Source organism: Ursus americanus, chromosome 4 (genome assembly GCF_024610735.1).
Source record: "Ursus americanus isolate L20-20 chromosome 4, mUrsAme1.1.p, whole genome shotgun sequence".
Lineage (NCBI taxonomy): Eukaryota > Metazoa > Chordata > Mammalia > Carnivora > Ursidae > Ursus > Ursus americanus.
This window is the reverse complement of record NC_142130.1, coordinates 36219089-36235755: the sequence shown is the minus strand read 5'-3', so window position 1 is coordinate 36235755 and position 16667 is coordinate 36219089. Positions and strand designations below refer to the sequence as shown.

The window sequence follows — 16667 nt, the reverse complement described above, 5'->3', positions numbered from 1 at the left end:
TTGATGGCTTTCCTCCCTGAGCACACTATCCCAGCAACTTCCCTTAGGGGGAACTGACTCTGCAGCACATCGCAAGAGAGAAGCCAATTTCAACTGACACCTTTTTTTCCTTAATGAACAGAATAATATATGTAGGTAAACAATAAAAATGACAAATCTGCCCCTAGGAAACAAAGATGCCTCAATCTGCTTTTGTGGCATCTGAAAGGTCCTCCAGCCTGGAGCAGTACTGCTTGAATTCCTAAGAGCTGAAGGAATGCATGTGGTGAATACAAGGTGGTGTGTGTGGGGCAGTTTCAGGGGGACTCACGTTCTTAAAGAAGTAAGGTAAGACTTTTTTCTTAAATGGGGTTTGAAGATTATTAAGCTGGCAGTGGAATATAAGATACTTTGGAGTGAGGGAGAACTGAACACAGCAAGGCCAGCCAAGAGCTGCACGAGTGATGCAATGTGAAGACAAAAAGACCTGGACATGGAGGTGACCATGAGAATGACCTTCCTCATAGGGGAAGGACGAACAACTGAGTGACCCTTTCCCTACTTTATCTCATTTGTCATAATCCTATGGGCTATTATGAACTGCACTTTATGGATGAATAAATTAGCTTTAGGGAGATTAACTTGTCAAAAATTACTTAGCTAACACGTGAGAGTGTTCATTAATTTATTTTATATTGGGGGTGTCAGATAAGGCCTCTTGTGGAGGTAACATATAAACTGCAATCTAAAGAGCAAGGAGCCCATAACACAAATAAAGCAAGGGGAGAATTTTGGCAGAAAGAACACGCACAAACGCCCACACAGGAATGAGTGACAATGCTAGAGCTAAGTGCTCAAGGGAAAGGTGAGGTAAAGGAGGCCAGCAGTGGCCCACACATAAGGGGACACTCAAGCAGGGCCTTATGGGCCAAGATAAGGGTGTCAAAGTTCATTCCTTGTGATGGGAATTCATTGGAATAGTGGGAATAGTGGCCTAGTGTTAAAAGTTGTTGAAATCTTTCTTAAATTCCCGTATGAGTGGGATCATATGGTATTTGTCCTTCTCAGACTGACTTATTTTGCTTAGCATAATACGTTCTAGCTCCATCCACATTATTGCAAATGGCAGGATTTCATTTTTTGATGGCTGAGTAATATTCCATTGTGTGTCTATATATAGACACACACACACATATATATATATCTATCTCACATCTTCTTTATCTAATCATCAGTTGATGGACATTTGGGTTCTAAAGGGAAAAAAAAGGAGAGAGGGAAACAAGCCATAAGAGACTCTTAATGATAGAGAACAAACTGAGAGTTGATGGAGGGAGGTGGGTGAGGGATGGGCTAGATGGATGGGTGGTGGGTATTAAGGGGGGCACTTGTTGTGATGAGCGCTGGGTGTTGTATGTAAGCGATGAATCACTGAATTCTACTCCAGAAACCAATATTGCACTGTATGTTAACTAAAATTTTTTAAAAAGTTGTTGAATCACTCTTTCTGCTGGTGAGTATAGATTACAGAGCAGCAGATGGGAGGGATGAGACTGATTATGGTCTTTTGCACCAGACTGGTGCTTGGACCCAGGCAGTGATGGTGGAGATGGAAAGAAATGGACAGAAGTGCCCAATGCCCTTTCAGGTCTTTCCCCAAGGCCTTCCTGCTTAACTTATTCCTGTGTAGGGCCTTGTGCTAGTTCCTTTGTGACTGGGAGCACAAAATCAACCAGCTTCTAGCTCAGTGGTTCTTAAACTTGAGTTTACAACAGCATTGGTTGGAGGTAGTTGTTCTGATTCAGTAGGTCTGATTTGGTAGGGCCCAATAATTTATATTTCTAACCAGTTCCTAGGTAATGCTGACACTGTAGGTCTGGGTACCACACTTTAAGGGTCATTGTTCTAGCTGACTCGCCTTTTCTTATTAACTTACTACTTTCTGAGTGATCCACACAGCACCACAACCTGCATCAAATGTTTCCCCCTTGCCAGGTTCTAAATTATCCCCTATTCCTGTAAAGAAATATCCATCCCTTAAACTCACGTACCTGGTCCTTCCATCTACTCATATTCCACTTAAACTGCATCCAGTACAACCAGTAAAATCTAGTTCTGTGTAGATTTTTAAAACTATTTAGGTCTAAATTATATTGTTTTGACTGCTATCTAAATTATATTGTTTTGACTCTAAAATATATTTTGGGGAGAGTGTTTCAGAGAGTGTTTTGACCACAGACTTTATTGAAGTTCATTTTTAAGAGGAGGGAAAGTATTGCCTTTTCAGACAGGAAGTAAGAATTTAAACGTGAATGTAGGAGCATAGAAACTAAAGGAGAAAATGGAGGGAAAGTATTGCCTTTTCAGACAGGAAGTAAGAATTTAAACGTGAATGTAGGAGCATAGAAACTAAAGGAGAAAACGGTACCTGGATAAAAATATTTTGTTTCAAGCACAGAATTTTGTCAACCTTTTCCACAGTGAAGAGTTTCAATAATGTACGTGCTTTAATTTAGTGGGTTTTTTAGTTTAAATCTCAAAACCCGTATTATATTAGAGCTTTTAATCCTTAAAACTTTACTTTCATATATGTACTACCTCCAGTGCAAAGCTATGGGACCTGGATACTTTTCGTATTTCCTCTAATCAGATGAGGCACAGTGTGGAATGTGGCCCAGAGGAGGACAAAAACCAATCACCATGGGGGTGAAAGTTCTTCCTATGAACTTCCTATGAATAAAGACCATCCAGCTCCTCTACAATCAGGAAAGATAATAGGTGTATCTTCCTTTCTGTGCCAACTGGAGGGAGAGAGGCTTTCCCCGATGGGCTCTAGTCATGGGCTTGCTTTCTTCCCAAATCACAGGGATAGACCACATGTCTCTGTGGGTCTCTGAGGGACACAGTATGATATGCCAAAGAGGAGAGTTTTAAACCCGATAAACTTACTCATCTTTGTGTTCCACTGTGAGTGGAAAGGGTAATATCCATGTCTCAGTGGCCATTGTGAGGATTAAATGAGATGTTATGTAAAGAACATGATAGGCACTAAAATCTTACTACTTTTTCTCCCTGACATCCAAAATGTAGAAAAATCACTCAAAGTAGGAAAGTCAGACAAACACCGTGGAGAATGAGGATCCAGTCACTGCACTGGAACGGAGATTAGAACAAGGCATCTTACGTCACAAGATAATCAATGATATACATAATTTGATCATCTTGGGGCAAGACCAACTGGCTACAACCTAAGATGATCAATCAAATATCCAAGTTTGTGTGGGACTAAGAGGTTTCCTGGAATCTGGAAATTTCAGAACTAAAACCAAGAGAGTCCCAGGCAAACCAGGACAATGGTCACACTGTTTACCCAGAAATAGACAATCAAGAATTTTGGATTGTCTTTTATCTCAGTGGAACAATTTCCTTTAGAATACAACAAAAGGTTCAGATAGGATTTTTGTGCCCTTAGGCTATATTTATCTTTCTCCTCCCCTCCACTGTCAAATTTCTCCAAAGAGTGGTCTCCACTTATTATGTCTTTCTGCTCAGCACACGTCCTCTCTCAAAGTCACTTATCTGGTGTAGCTCCAGAGCGTGGCAGAAGATCTTTAAATAGCATCATTAAAAACAAAACAAACAAAAGAAACAGCATCTTTGTTGCCTGTGCGCATTGTTTTTCTTTTCTCTTAAAGGGATATTTTCAAATAACTTCAAAGACACGGAGAGCAGCAGGGCTCCACCACAAAAGTTTCCAGTTTCAATAGCACTGTTCCTAAGAACCATTCTTTATAATGCTGAAGGATAAGAAATTATTGGGCTTAGAGTTCGTCACCGCTGTCTCTCCTGCAGCTGGGGCAGAGTTCTTGCCACACATAGAGAGCCCACAGAACCAGCTAGACCTGCTTTTCTCTTCCCAGAAACTAGTCTCAACTTTGTGACAGAACCATGTTGGCAAATATGAAGTTGGGCATTCCTACTGCTGGTAGCTGGTAGCTTCTTTCACGTAGCTGTATTCCATTCGCAATCTGCCTCTTCTTTCCCACCTAAAAACCAGTAGGGGACTCTGAATCATCCAGACTCCAACTTTATTCATGAGTGTCTTTTATGAATAGGAAGCAGATGAGCACAATCTGCCAGCCAGGGCACAGGCCCTGCTAATGTTGGAATGTGTGTTTAATGGCTTCCCTCTCCCCGCTAAGCAAATACCACATTTTGAATGGCAAGGGTCCCATTGCACAACTGAAATGCCACATTTGCTCTGGCAAGAGCTCTTTGGGGACCTGCCATGAGCAGTGGCAATGTTAGCATTGTTCTTAATCTTGAGGCAGCAGTCAAGGCTATTGCTCACCCTTTCCTTTACATCAGGCCACATGGTTCTGACTCTTCGCTCTCTGGTCTCTCCTCTGGCTTTCCTTCTCCCTACTGTCTCGAAAGTGGTCATACTCAGCTATGTGCGTCCTAGCTCAGATGCCTATTCCATGTTCTTCTTTCCCCAGTTATGGCTTCCTTTCCCACTTTTAAGTAATTCTCAAATCTGCATCTCTCCATTCTACCCTCATCTTACCATCCCCATGATCTGTTATCACCTTAAGCAACTTGTATTAAACTTGTGGGACTTGTCTCCCCCCTCCAAACAACTCTGTCTTCAGACTTCTATTTTTCTCAGAATTACACCCAATATTCTGTCTTCCTGGTTCAAAATCTTGGCATCAAATTTGACTCCTCTTTTTTCCCCATCTCCAGCCAGAAACAAAAACGCTGTGATTCCCTTGCAACGCACTTGGCCTCATCTTGCCTAGCTCCGCTACGCTCAGTTCTACCCCTGCAGCTTCATCACACTCTCACAAAGCAGTTTCTTGCTCTAGGTCCTCCCATGCCATCCCTCCACTGCTGGTTAACACCCCAGTCACAGTGCTAAATGGTCCCTTATTGAGCCGCAAATAATGCCAGGTGTGTTCGCCTCATATGTACAAATTTCCACAGTAAGTCCACAGTGGACCCCCCCCCAGGGGGTGATCAAACTGGAACACAGCAGGAGCCTAACTGAATGTTCAGTTGTATGTTAGAAGGTCCAGTAGCTGACCTCTTGCATCCAAAAGATGTCCTCTTGCCCAGTCCTATTCTGCTCCATCTCAGTCCTGCCCTCGCAGCCCTTCCCTCTGCTCAATTCCCTCTCTGGCTTTAACACCTTCATTTATCTTCTCCTGGGCCCTGAATCTGCTTGATGTTCTCACTTGCAATTTCACACTTGCCTCCTGATTCAGGCTCTTAGGGATATAGAGCTCTCTGCCGTGACCAGTCTTTCACACTCAGTAGTCCCAGTGCATAAGAATCAGATGGGTAATGTGTTAAGGATGGGAATTCCAGACACACCCCTCACTTGAGTCAGAGGCACAGCCAGCATAGCAGTGCTGTCCGATAGAACTTTCTATGCAGATGGAAATGTTCTATGCTGTGTTGTTCAATAGAATAGCTACTAACCATATGTGGAAACTGAAACTTGAAATGTAGCTAGTATGACTGAAGAACTGAATTATTAATTTTATTCCATTTTGATTAAATTTAAATAGTTACATGTGGCTGTGGCTGCCATTTTTATAGTGCAGATTTATAGATTTAACTAGCATCACAGCTGATTCTACTGAGCAAAAGTGTTTAAGAACTACTTAAATAAGCAGTCCAGGTGGTGCTTAGGCTCCCTTACTGGCACAGTGCAGGTAATCAACAAGGATTTGTTCAAGGAATGGATGAACAAATGAACACATGAACAAATCAGAATATAATTTCCTTGAGACTTAAGGCTGTCTCTTCTGGAAAAAAAACAAAAAACAAAAATGTTGGGGAGACTTTTCCAAATTGAGAGAGTTTAAAAAGATTTTCCAGCCAAATGTAATAAATTGACCTTAAAGGGATCCTGGCTCAAAAGTTAAAAATTAACAAAAAAAAAGTTGAAGACATTATTTTTGGGACAATTGGATAAATTTGAACACAGACAGCATATTATATACTATTAGAAAATATTTTTTAGTTTTCTTAGGTGTTATGTTATTGCAGTTACAAAGGAGAACGTCTTTAGTCTTAGAAAATACAGGCTGAGGTACTTAGGGATGAGGTGTCATAATAACAGCAATTTATTTTCTAGTGGTTTGGCAAAAATTGTGTGTGTGTGTGTGTACGCGCGCGTGTGTGTGGAGAGAGGGAGAGAGAGAAAGCAAAAGTGGCAAAATGTTAACTTTTGGATATAGGTCGAGTACATGGGTGTTCATTGTATATGTTCTTTCACCTTTCCTGTAAATTTGAAATTTTTAAAAGTTGAAGGAAAATTCACCCATAATGAACTGATAAATCCTAAAGTAAAATAAAATTTCAAAATACTGCGTTTTCTGACTTTTGAGTGCTAACTGCACCCCACCCACCCCACCCCACTCCACCCCAGACTAACACAGTGCTGACATTATGCTACAAGTTCTCTAGACCAGGTGCTGCAAATTGGCAAGCTGCAGATCCTGTGTAACTCGCATACATGTTTTTCCTTGGCCCAAATAGAGGGTTTTTTTCTTAGAAAAATTAAATTAGTTGCCAACTTCAAAATTCCAAGGATTTTTACCTTGATACATTATGTAACAAAAATTTTGCAGTATAATTAAATATAAAACACTTATTTTATAATAGCAAACATGCTTAGATTATGTCTATGAGATAAATACCATTCTAAGAGTTTCAGGTATTGAAATCATTTGCTCCCCACAACAGCACTATGAGATAGGTACTATTATTCTCCCTTTACAGATGAGGAAAATGATGAACAAGGACAGTAAGCAACTTTTTCAGTTTCACAACTACTGACTCATAGTGCTGGGTTAAATCTTGCATAGTCTGCCTCCTAACCACTACATTATACCACCACTCACAAAAATCTGCATCCCCAGTTTCTCTGGAAAAATCAGATGGTCTGGCAACATATTCCCACATGGGACCAATTGACCAGAGCCAAGGAGCTAGATTTTCCTGAAGGCAGAGCATCTTCTCTTCTGCTTGCTGGAGTCCCCACTTGGCCCGTTTCTGGGCCCTTGAGGTCTGACCCCTGCTCTAGCCATGGCACAGCAGAATTCACCATGGTGAAGGACAGATAGTAGACATATCACAGACACTTGTACAATGCCCCAGACCAACCTAGATATCAGGTTGTAGGCACGAAGCTGTAGTGGGAGAGAAAGCTAGAAGGTTAACTTGGGTCAGAAAAGCATGCGGCAGTGATGGGATTCATGGATGGGTGGAATGTCAGGATAATTGTTGGTAGACAATGGAGAAAAGTTACAGGAAGCAGAAGGTACACGTCCCATGTCTGGTGAGATGCCCATCAGAGGGCAGTGTGGGTCAGTGAGAAGTGTGGGCTAGCGTGGCTCATGATTCTGTCGTTTAGCAGCTCTATCACCTTGGACAAGTCATTTAACTTCTCCAGCTTCCATTTCCTAGACTATAAAATGGGGCAAAGACATTTACCTCCAGGGTGGTGAAAGGATTTAAATAAGAGTATGCAAAGTCTCTTTGACTTCTGTTCATATACATAACCAAAATACTTTTCTTACTAATCATTCATATTCATATTTTCATATTTTCCCCTAGATTTACAAAGCAAGAAGAAATTAGGAAGCTATGGTAAGTACCAGGTGCTGATTGGATCTTCATCTTTCAGGGGTCCAAATCTGGCTAGCTTCATTTAACCTGTAGCCCAAACAGTTGGCAGATTTGCCCTTATGGTTTGATGATATTTATTGACTTTAGGCCAAACCAGAGATGCTGGAGCAGAACCTAGAAGAAATTGACATGGAGTAGGGGAAGAGCAGAGAGCTGAGAAAGATTTGTGAGCAAAGATCTTTAGCAAAACTTTAAAAATGAAAAACCCAAACATACAGCAATATATTAAATGGCTGACAGTTCCTTCGTTCAGCATATTGAGTACCTATGATGGTCCAGGTGCTGGAGATGCAGAAGTGAACAAAAGTACACGTGGCCCCTGTCTTCCCAGCACTGGGTAGATAGCTGGTTAAATGAATGACAGCACACTCCTCTGGAATATTACACAACCATTAAGAAGACAGCTTGCAAAGAATCAATAAAACAGTGTGGTCTCATGTTACAATAGTTACAAAGCAGGATGCAGAACTGTATTCATAGTATTAACAGGGTCATATAAATCACCCATAACCCACAACTCAGAACAATTATCAACAGTGTAGTCCATTACATTCAGCTTTTTTCTTTTTCTATTCTAAACACATCTACTATATACATAGAATAAACTATTGGAAAATAAAGAAAAGAGTGTTGGTAGTTATTTCTGGGTTGTGGGAGTATGAGTGATTTTTGCTTTCTTCTCTATGATTTTCTAGATTGTCCAAGGTTCCTATAGCAAGCATGTATAAACAGGAAATAAGTCGTCTAAAACGCAGTCGCAGACATGCACAGAACTTCTCCTCCATATGTCTTCTCTTTCTCCTTGCTGTTGGTGTCTCTAGGGCAGGGCACGCAGGCCTCTACCTGGGCAGCACAGGCATTGTGAGAAATGCTTCAACCGTCACTGCCGCATTCCTGTGGAGCCTGATGTCTCCTGTCTGGTGATAAACTGCCATCTGTCCTGTGGTGCCACCTTCCACATGTGCAAAGAGGCAGAGCATGAGCTCCTCTGCCCTCTAGAGGAGGTTCCCTGCCTCAACTCCGAATACGGCTGCCCCCTTTCCATGTCCCGCTACAAGCTGGCCAAGCACTTGCAAGTATGCCCCGCCAGCGTGGTCTGCTGCTCCATGGAGTGGAATCGCTGGCCAAATGTGGACTCCGAAACAACCCTTCATGAGAACATCATGAAAGAGACCCCCAGTGAGGAGTGTTTGGACACAGCCCTGGCCCTCCAGGACCAGAAGGTCCTTTTCAGATCTCTGAAAATGGTAGAACTTTTCCCAGAAACTAGAGAGCCCACTGAGGAGGAACCTACTATGAATGGTGAAGCCAGCTGGGAGGAAATGGAAGGAGCAGTGGGTGGAGCAGATGCCAGTTTGGTACCACGTGGATCTCTATCAGCAACTAATGGAGAGATGGCAGAACTGAGTCAAGAAGAACGAGAGGTGTTAGCCAAAACCAAAGAAGGGATGGACCTGGCCAAGTTTGACAAGTGGGAGAACATATTCAGCAAAGAGCATGCAGCCTCTGCTTTAACAAGCTCATCAGTAGGCTGTGAGAGCACAAGTGGGAACAGCCCAGGGAAAGAACAGATTTCTAGCGACAATAACATGGTAGGAGAGGAGGCTCTCAAAGAGAAAGAACCACAGGAAAACCAGAAGCAGCAGGATTTTCATGAAGCCCTGGAAACAACAGGGCTTGCCCCTTGGCAGGATGGTGTTCTAGAAAGATTGAAAAAAGCTGTGGATGCAAAAGACTATAATATGTATCTGGTGCACAATGGGAGGATGCTTATCCACTTCGGTCAGATGCCTGCTTGTACACCTAAGGAGCGGGACTTTGTTTATGGCAACCTTGAGGCTCAGGAAGTGAAGACTGTTTACACCTTCAAAGTTCCTGTGAGCTACTGTGGGAAGCGGGCTCGTGTTGGAGATGCCATGTTGAGTTGTAAACCAAGTGAACACAAGGCAGTAGACACTTCGGATTTAGGGATCATGGTGGAAGACCTACCCAAATCAGATCTCATCAAGACAACCCTCTTGTGTGCTTTAGAAAGAGAGCTTAAAGGTCATGTCATCTCTGAATCCAGGAGCATTGATGGGCTGTTCATGGATTTTGCTACGCAGACATACAATTTTGAGCCAGAACAGTTCTCCTCTGGGACAGTGCTGGCTGACCTCCTAACCACTGCCAACCCAAGGGGGCTCCATGTGGAACTCCACAGTGAGTGTGTGACCAGGAGACACAACAAGAGCAGCTCTGCCTTCACTTTCACTTGCAACAAATTCTTCAGGAGGGATGAATTCCCCCTACATTTCAAGAATGTCCACACAGACATTCAGTCATGTCTCAATGGCTGGTTTCAGCATCGATGCCCTCTTGCCTACTTGGGATGTACATTTATTCAAAACCATTTCCGTCCCCCAGGGCAAAAGGCAAAAGTGATCTATAGTCAGGAGCTCAAGACCTTTGCCATTAAGCCAGAGGTTGCTTCAGAGCTGAGTGAGAGAAAGAAGAACAACCATCTCTCAGGCCATGGAGGGAAAAGCCAGAATTGTCTAACCAGCCTGCCCCTGGAGGTTTTGCAATACATTGCTGGGTTCTTGGACAGCATCAGCCTGTCCCAGCTTTCCCAGGTGTCTGTGTTGATGAAAAATATCTGTGCTACTTTGTTACAAGAGAGAGGGATGGTCCTCCTGCAGTGGAAGAAGAAGAGGTATTCTCACGGAGGCACCTCCTGGAGAGTCCACAGAGAGGCAAGTAAACCTTCATTCATTCATTCATTCATTCATTCATTCATTCATTCATTCAACAATTATTTAGTAAGAGCTTTCTATGTGCCAAGCACTGTACTAGGCACTGGCATTGTACTAGGTTCCTGGGAAGAAGACATAATCCCTGAACTCAAGGAGTTCAGTCTAGTAGGGAAGACAGACCGATAGACATATAAATGACAATACAGATGGTAGTACCTGTTTATCTCTGTGTATGTGTCCTGGATATCTTCCGTTTGTTCACATGATTCATTCTCCAACCCTATCCACTGTGATCAGTCCCCCAGGAGGCTGATCTTTACAGACCGCCTCAATTAGCAACCTTGCCCACCAGCTTCCAGCTGGGTTAATCTAATGGGAGTGTGTCAGCGGGAAATGGGAGGGAGGAAGAATGAGTTGATAAATCTATTCTTCTGGCTTCCTCTCTGCATGCATTCTCCCACCCTTGATACTTAGCACTGGCCATGTCCCTCCACTGAAGGTGACTGTATCAGGTGACTCCACACAATTACTCATTCTTGGTTCCAGTGACCTTTCTTCTTCCCTTTCAGGCCCAGGGTATTAACACTCTAGATTGTTACTAGCCCCCATACTGCATTATATCTTGTGGCTTTCCTACAACCTGCCCACACATTTGCATATTGTTATTTTTTTTAATTCTCTTCAAATTACCCAATTTAAGTGTGCCATCTGTTTGCTGCCTGGAGTCTGATACAGTATGTCAACAAATTCTCCTTGGTCCCATATCAACTAATTTAAAAAATAGCAAAACAGTTTTTGCCTTTGTTAAAGACATTTTGAAATTCTAAAATAATTTGGTTCACTGATCTCTCCTGGTTCAAATATCTGTTTACTTTCTCAAAACCTCTGCTGTATAAATCAAAGAATCTTTCTCTTTGGAAAAATCTTTTTCCTTTTTCCTAATCTTGCTGAACTGCATCATAATTTCTATTACCTTATACCATACAAAAGTGAAACTCCTAATTCATCATATATGAGATGCCCTTAGCATCATTTCTCATGGTAAATATGTTGGTAATATGAACCACAAATTAATGATACCCATTAAGGTCAATAATTCCATAATCTCACTGTTGAATTTCTTCCCAAAATGTGGGTGTGTGCAGACTGGCACTGGAGAGTTAGTTGTTCACACCTATTTTCACTGATTATGTCTAAAACATCTTATATGTTTTCCATTATTTATTCCCTGAGCAGTTTTCTTCAAAAACCAATTATGAGACTCTCCTTCATGTATCCAGGCCTGCATCCATGTGTTAAATAAACACTGACTACCACCCATTTACATGTTAGGGATAAACATGAATAAGACTGAGATCTTGCCTTGTATGACCTAGGACTGTCTAATATCTTCCTCTATAAAATCAGATGCAAATAATTTACATATTAGAAATTCAATTTACATATTAGAAATTCCATTATTTTTTGGCTCATGTTTGTTCCCAATTCAGTGATTTCTAACCATTCCTGAATATCTTGAGAAAAACTAATTTCCTTTTAGAAAGGAAAAAAAGAGAATTTAGTTGGAGCTAAAGGATGCTTATATTAAAATGGCCTTTTTAAAGTAAAAATGGAAATAGTTCTGGGATCCCCAGAAACACTTTTCTTACATAGGAACAATGATAAGAAACAGAGGGTGAAGTGTCAGGTTGAAAGGGTATCAGGTTATGCCTGCCCTCGTAGCCAGATTTAAAAACTAGTGACTTTGCCACCACATCCTAGGTGGAAAGGCCAAAAGGTGTTTTTGTACCAGACACTGAGATTTCTCCTGAAGTTTCTGTTCTAGTGTGACTCTTCTTAGTTAGGATACTTTTAGTTTTAAGCAACAGAAAACCAACTTAAAATGGCATAAGTAATAAAGGGAACTTTCACCCAAAGGCAATGGCTCAGGTAAAGTTTGATCTTTTTATTTTCTATTTCTTACCTCTACTTCTTCTCTAGTGGCTCCATTCTAAGACATGGTTCTCCCTTGGTGGACACTGGGGGCTGCCAGCAGCTCCTAAGACTGAAGTTTCCCAGTTCAAGTACAGAGGGAAAAAGAGAATCTGCTTCTTGATATCTCAAGCAAAAGTCCTGGGGTAGAGTCCGATTGACACAAATTGTCCTAATTTGAACCATGTGTCTTTCTAGAACTGATCACTGTTCCTGGTGGGAGGGGGTGGGTATGTGTCAATATACAGATTGCTGTAGGCATTTCCACAAAATTACATGGCTGGCTGGGAAGATTATCAATTGGAAGGGTGAACTAGGAATTGGATGCTGACGAAGGAGCTAACAAATGTCTACAGCAGCCACTAAATGCTCTCTGGAAGCTAAGAACATGAAGAACAGGAAGGTATTTTCCTAAACTCTTCAAATAAAGCCAACCTGAGGGTCTTGCCCCAGTGTTCACCTTTGAACTTCCATGTTTCCTAACAGATCTGGCAATTCAGCAGCCTCTTCTCCAAAATCAAGAGCTGGGAGTTCAATGAAGTTGCCTCCATGTCTGAACACCTGAAGTCCTGTCCTTTCAACGTTGTAGAGCATAAGACTGACCCAATTCTTTTGACCAGCATGTGTCAGCTCCAGGAGCAGGCCCGAGAGAGCTTAGTCACCACCTTTAGAGCCAGACCACGAGGAAGACACACCTGCTAAAGGTTCAGATGCCATCATTCTTGGATTCACCCCAGGTTACTGAATGTAGGACAAAGTGATTTTGAGGACTTTCTTCTATAAACTGCATACATGCTTATCTAGTGTATTGGAACGTGCACTGCCATAAACCTGAGCAGTTGCACAAGGTTCAAGAACTCCTAAGCCATGGCTTGTACACTTGCTATAAGGGCCATACTGATAACCTATTTCCTTCCCCCCACTTTTTTTTTTCTAAAACAAATCAATCTGAGGAGAAAATAGGTAACTTGAGGCCATTTGAAAGATGAGCCCAAGTCTTAGGAGACGAGAGCAGTGCAATTCCATAACCAGCACAGGCCTGTACTTTGGTGCAGAATGATTTCGTTGATGAGCATTTTCAAATAGAGGAGGCAAGCAATGCAGGAGTAGGGAACTGAGGTGCGTCCTAGGGCACCCAGGGTGAAGGGCACATGGTTTGACAGTTCTGGAGCTGGGGTTATCTTGACGGTTAAGTCCAGGTCTTCTTTTAGTCACTCCACCACCTGTAAGTCCAGGAAGTCCAAGCACAGCACAGCCCAAAAAAATGGAGACCTTGGCTGAGCACAGCAGCATCAAGGGCACTGCAGGCCAAAGAATGAGAGGCAGAAATGAGGTCACAGAGTTTGTTGTGGAGAATCTTTGCAACATATAGAAGGACAGCCTTGCAAACTGAGGAAGAGTCCAAATGAGACATTGCATTAATGGAGAAAATTAGACCAAAAGCCACAAGCCTGCTTTTAAACATGTCAAAAATGACCTAAGAGTCAAGGTTCTTTTCTTCTTAAAATTATATTCTAAGTCTGGATTAGGGATAGCATAGTCACCAGCCCGAGCTAGCTGAGATGACTGCAAGACACTAACACCAACTTCAGCGTCATACAAGAATGCATGCCCAGAGAGACCACACATTTGGCAAAGTCCAAACACGGCCCACTGAAGTTGCTGTGGCACCAGCCACCAGGTCCCAGACACCACTTGAGTACCCGGTGGAGGACCATGGGAAGGAACACACCTGAACATAGTAGTTCCCTGTAATTGTTCCTACCTATTACTGTTCATGACTCCAGTCTGTCTGAAATGGGTGATATATTGGTTTTGGGTAACAAACAGTGAATATTCATGAAACCAAGAGTAATCTATGTAATAGAAATTGCCATCCCCTAAAGCAGGGTTTCTCAGAACTACTAACATTTTGAACTAAATAATTCTTTGTTGTAAGGGACTGTCCTGTGTGTTATAGGATATTTAACAGCATCTTTGGCCTCTATCCAATAGATACCAGAAGCACTCCCACAGCTATAACAACCAAAAATGTCTCCAGACATTGCCAAATACCCTCTGGGGGTGAAATCACTCTGGGTTGAGAACCACCTTAAACAAGGTCATACCAGTGGCAGTAACTTAGGATAAGCTTTTTAGTACAGCAAAATCTTACATAATGATCTACAATGGTTATGATTTTATGTAGCTCTTCTTTATTTAGTAGGTAAGTTTTAGGCAGATGTGATTTTAAGTTGGGAACCAGATGGAGTTGATTGTTTGGTGTGGCTTTATGTCCTTAAGTCATGTGCAAAAATATATATATCCTTTCAGCTCTCTCCAGATGTAGCAGAAGCAGGGCATATTGAGCTATTTTATCTTGTGTTTCTTTCCCTCTCACCTTAATCAGTGCCATTTTCTCAGCAGTCCTCAAGCAAGTGAGAAAGAAGGGAATAGGAGGACAGGTATTACGGGGAAACAGAGAACAAAGAATTCAGATAACAAAATGAAAAAGAGTCTAGTCAATCTGGATGCTTATTGTTGCCTGGGTCTCTCTCTGAATATAGTCCAGAGCTGGTATAGATGAAGTCCAGGACACTTGTGAGAAGAGTCAAGGCGGCATTAGAGCAAGTCCCAGAGTAGAAACACGCTCATCTTCTCATTATCATGCACTACTTGTTACTAGTTAGTAATGTAAGTCTGTGTTTCCTAATCCTTTTTGCTTGGTTTATATTTCACATTTGTATATAAGGCACCATTTTCTAAAAATACAACTAGAGTGTGAGCTATGATTTTATTCAGTGAAGATGAGTTACTGCAAACAACTGAACACTGAAGTGAGAAAAAAGAAAAAGTTCTCCATGTATCAGTTCCCATGTGTTTTGAATCTAGTTCCCTCCTACCTGGAGGAAGAAATCTCCTGAAGTCCACTCTGGGTTTCTTCTTTTACTAGAAGAGAGAAAGGGGCGCTATTGACCAAGGGAGATGAAAGTCAGGGGCTGCTCTTGGGCGGAAGAGAAATATAGAGAAAGGAAGAGAGCAGAGTGTTTTCCTTCACAACCTGGGCAGCTCGGGGTCCAGGAGGGCAGCCATTGTACAGTTCTGTGGGCTGCACACTTGCAGTGCATCTTTATTTTCCTAGTTGCTGCCTTTGGAGCAATATTGATCAACATCATCAAACACATTTTACAAGATATCTAATTGAATATGTTGCAGGAAACCGGGGGACTACAGGTGTCCACCGGTCTACACAAACAAGCACATTTTATGGTGAGAGGGCAGTTGAAGAAAAAAGGAAGCCTTTTAGAGAGACTGTGGATCAGACAGAAAAATGACTGTATTGGTGAGATGAGGCCGTGGTGAGTAGCGTGAGCAGCAGAATTACCTGACAGAGGCAAGACAGGTAGACATGGCCTCAGATTAAGAAGCAGCTGAGGGGAGTAAAAAGGAATAGGAATAGGAGCCTGGACAGGGAGGCGTCTATGAACAGATACCTTACTGAGTATCACCACCAAGAAAGTCAGCCCAGAGTAGAGATCAGCCAGACGTGGGGGTGAAGTCTGTAGCACTGAAGCATAAAGGAAGTTTCTGTCTTATAATGAAGGGAAAAGTGAAAAGTAATGTGGGACTTGGAGATGTAAGAGGAAAACCACTGTGAAAGTCTGATCTATGTGTGATATCAAGTCAAACTGAAGTGAAGAATGAGATTGAGTATATCTCTGGTGACTTGCCTCTGGATGCTGGAAATCCCAATGTCTCTAGAAGCAGAAATAAAAGCTGTTTTGTACTCTGGAAGGCTACCTGGGTGAGTCTTGTAAGTTAGGTCTAAAGACAGATTTGTGACTCACTGGCAAAGAGGTCATTGCGAAAGAGCGCGTGTCTTAAAGAAAAACCAAGGAACCGGCCTGAGGGATGCAGTGCTCTAGTCACGCGAGGAGCTCACCAACTTCATGAAGTCCTAGAGCAATTATGGATCTCAGACACTAATTCTAGCTCCTCTTTGATCCCACAGTTTTCTTCATCTTTGCCCCATATCCCTGACTTTTATTTTGATTTTGCCTAGGATCTCCTATCAGACCTTGCTGGACCCAATGGTCTGGGGCCTCTCATTCTTTCTCACCCCCATAATTTGCTTGGTGATTCACTTTTAGCCCACTACTAACTAGGCAAATGTATTCACCTCTTTTCCTATCAGCCTTGGCCCTGGACTACACAGAATGTTCATAAATTTCCTCATCAGTTTCAGTCATCCAGCTATAAGGAAGCCTGAATTTTCTCTAGTAGAGGCTACTGTCTCTGACC

General features: G+C 42.2%; 1 protein-coding gene across 5 annotated transcripts in view; it reads left to right on the top strand.

Annotated features, from left to right (window-relative positions):
- FBXO40 (F-box protein 40) overlaps positions 1-16667 on the top strand; it is a 32255-nt gene that overhangs the window by 3420 nt on the left and 12168 nt on the right. For 2 of the 5 annotated variants that reach the window (XM_045812726.2, XM_045812725.2), the window contains exons 3-5: positions 7609-7641; positions 8502-10415; positions 12873-13090. In XM_045812726.2, the coding sequence (XP_045668682.2) occupies positions 7639-7641; positions 8502-10415; positions 12873-13088 (2133 nt within the window). In that variant the 5' untranslated portion in view covers positions 7609-7638 and the 3' untranslated portion in view covers positions 13089-13090. Of the gene's footprint in view, positions 1-7608; positions 7642-8501; positions 10416-12872; positions 13330-16667 lie in introns of those variants that run through there. The other 3 variants (XM_045812724.2, XM_087861599.1, XM_087861600.1) reach the window with 2 other exon arrangements.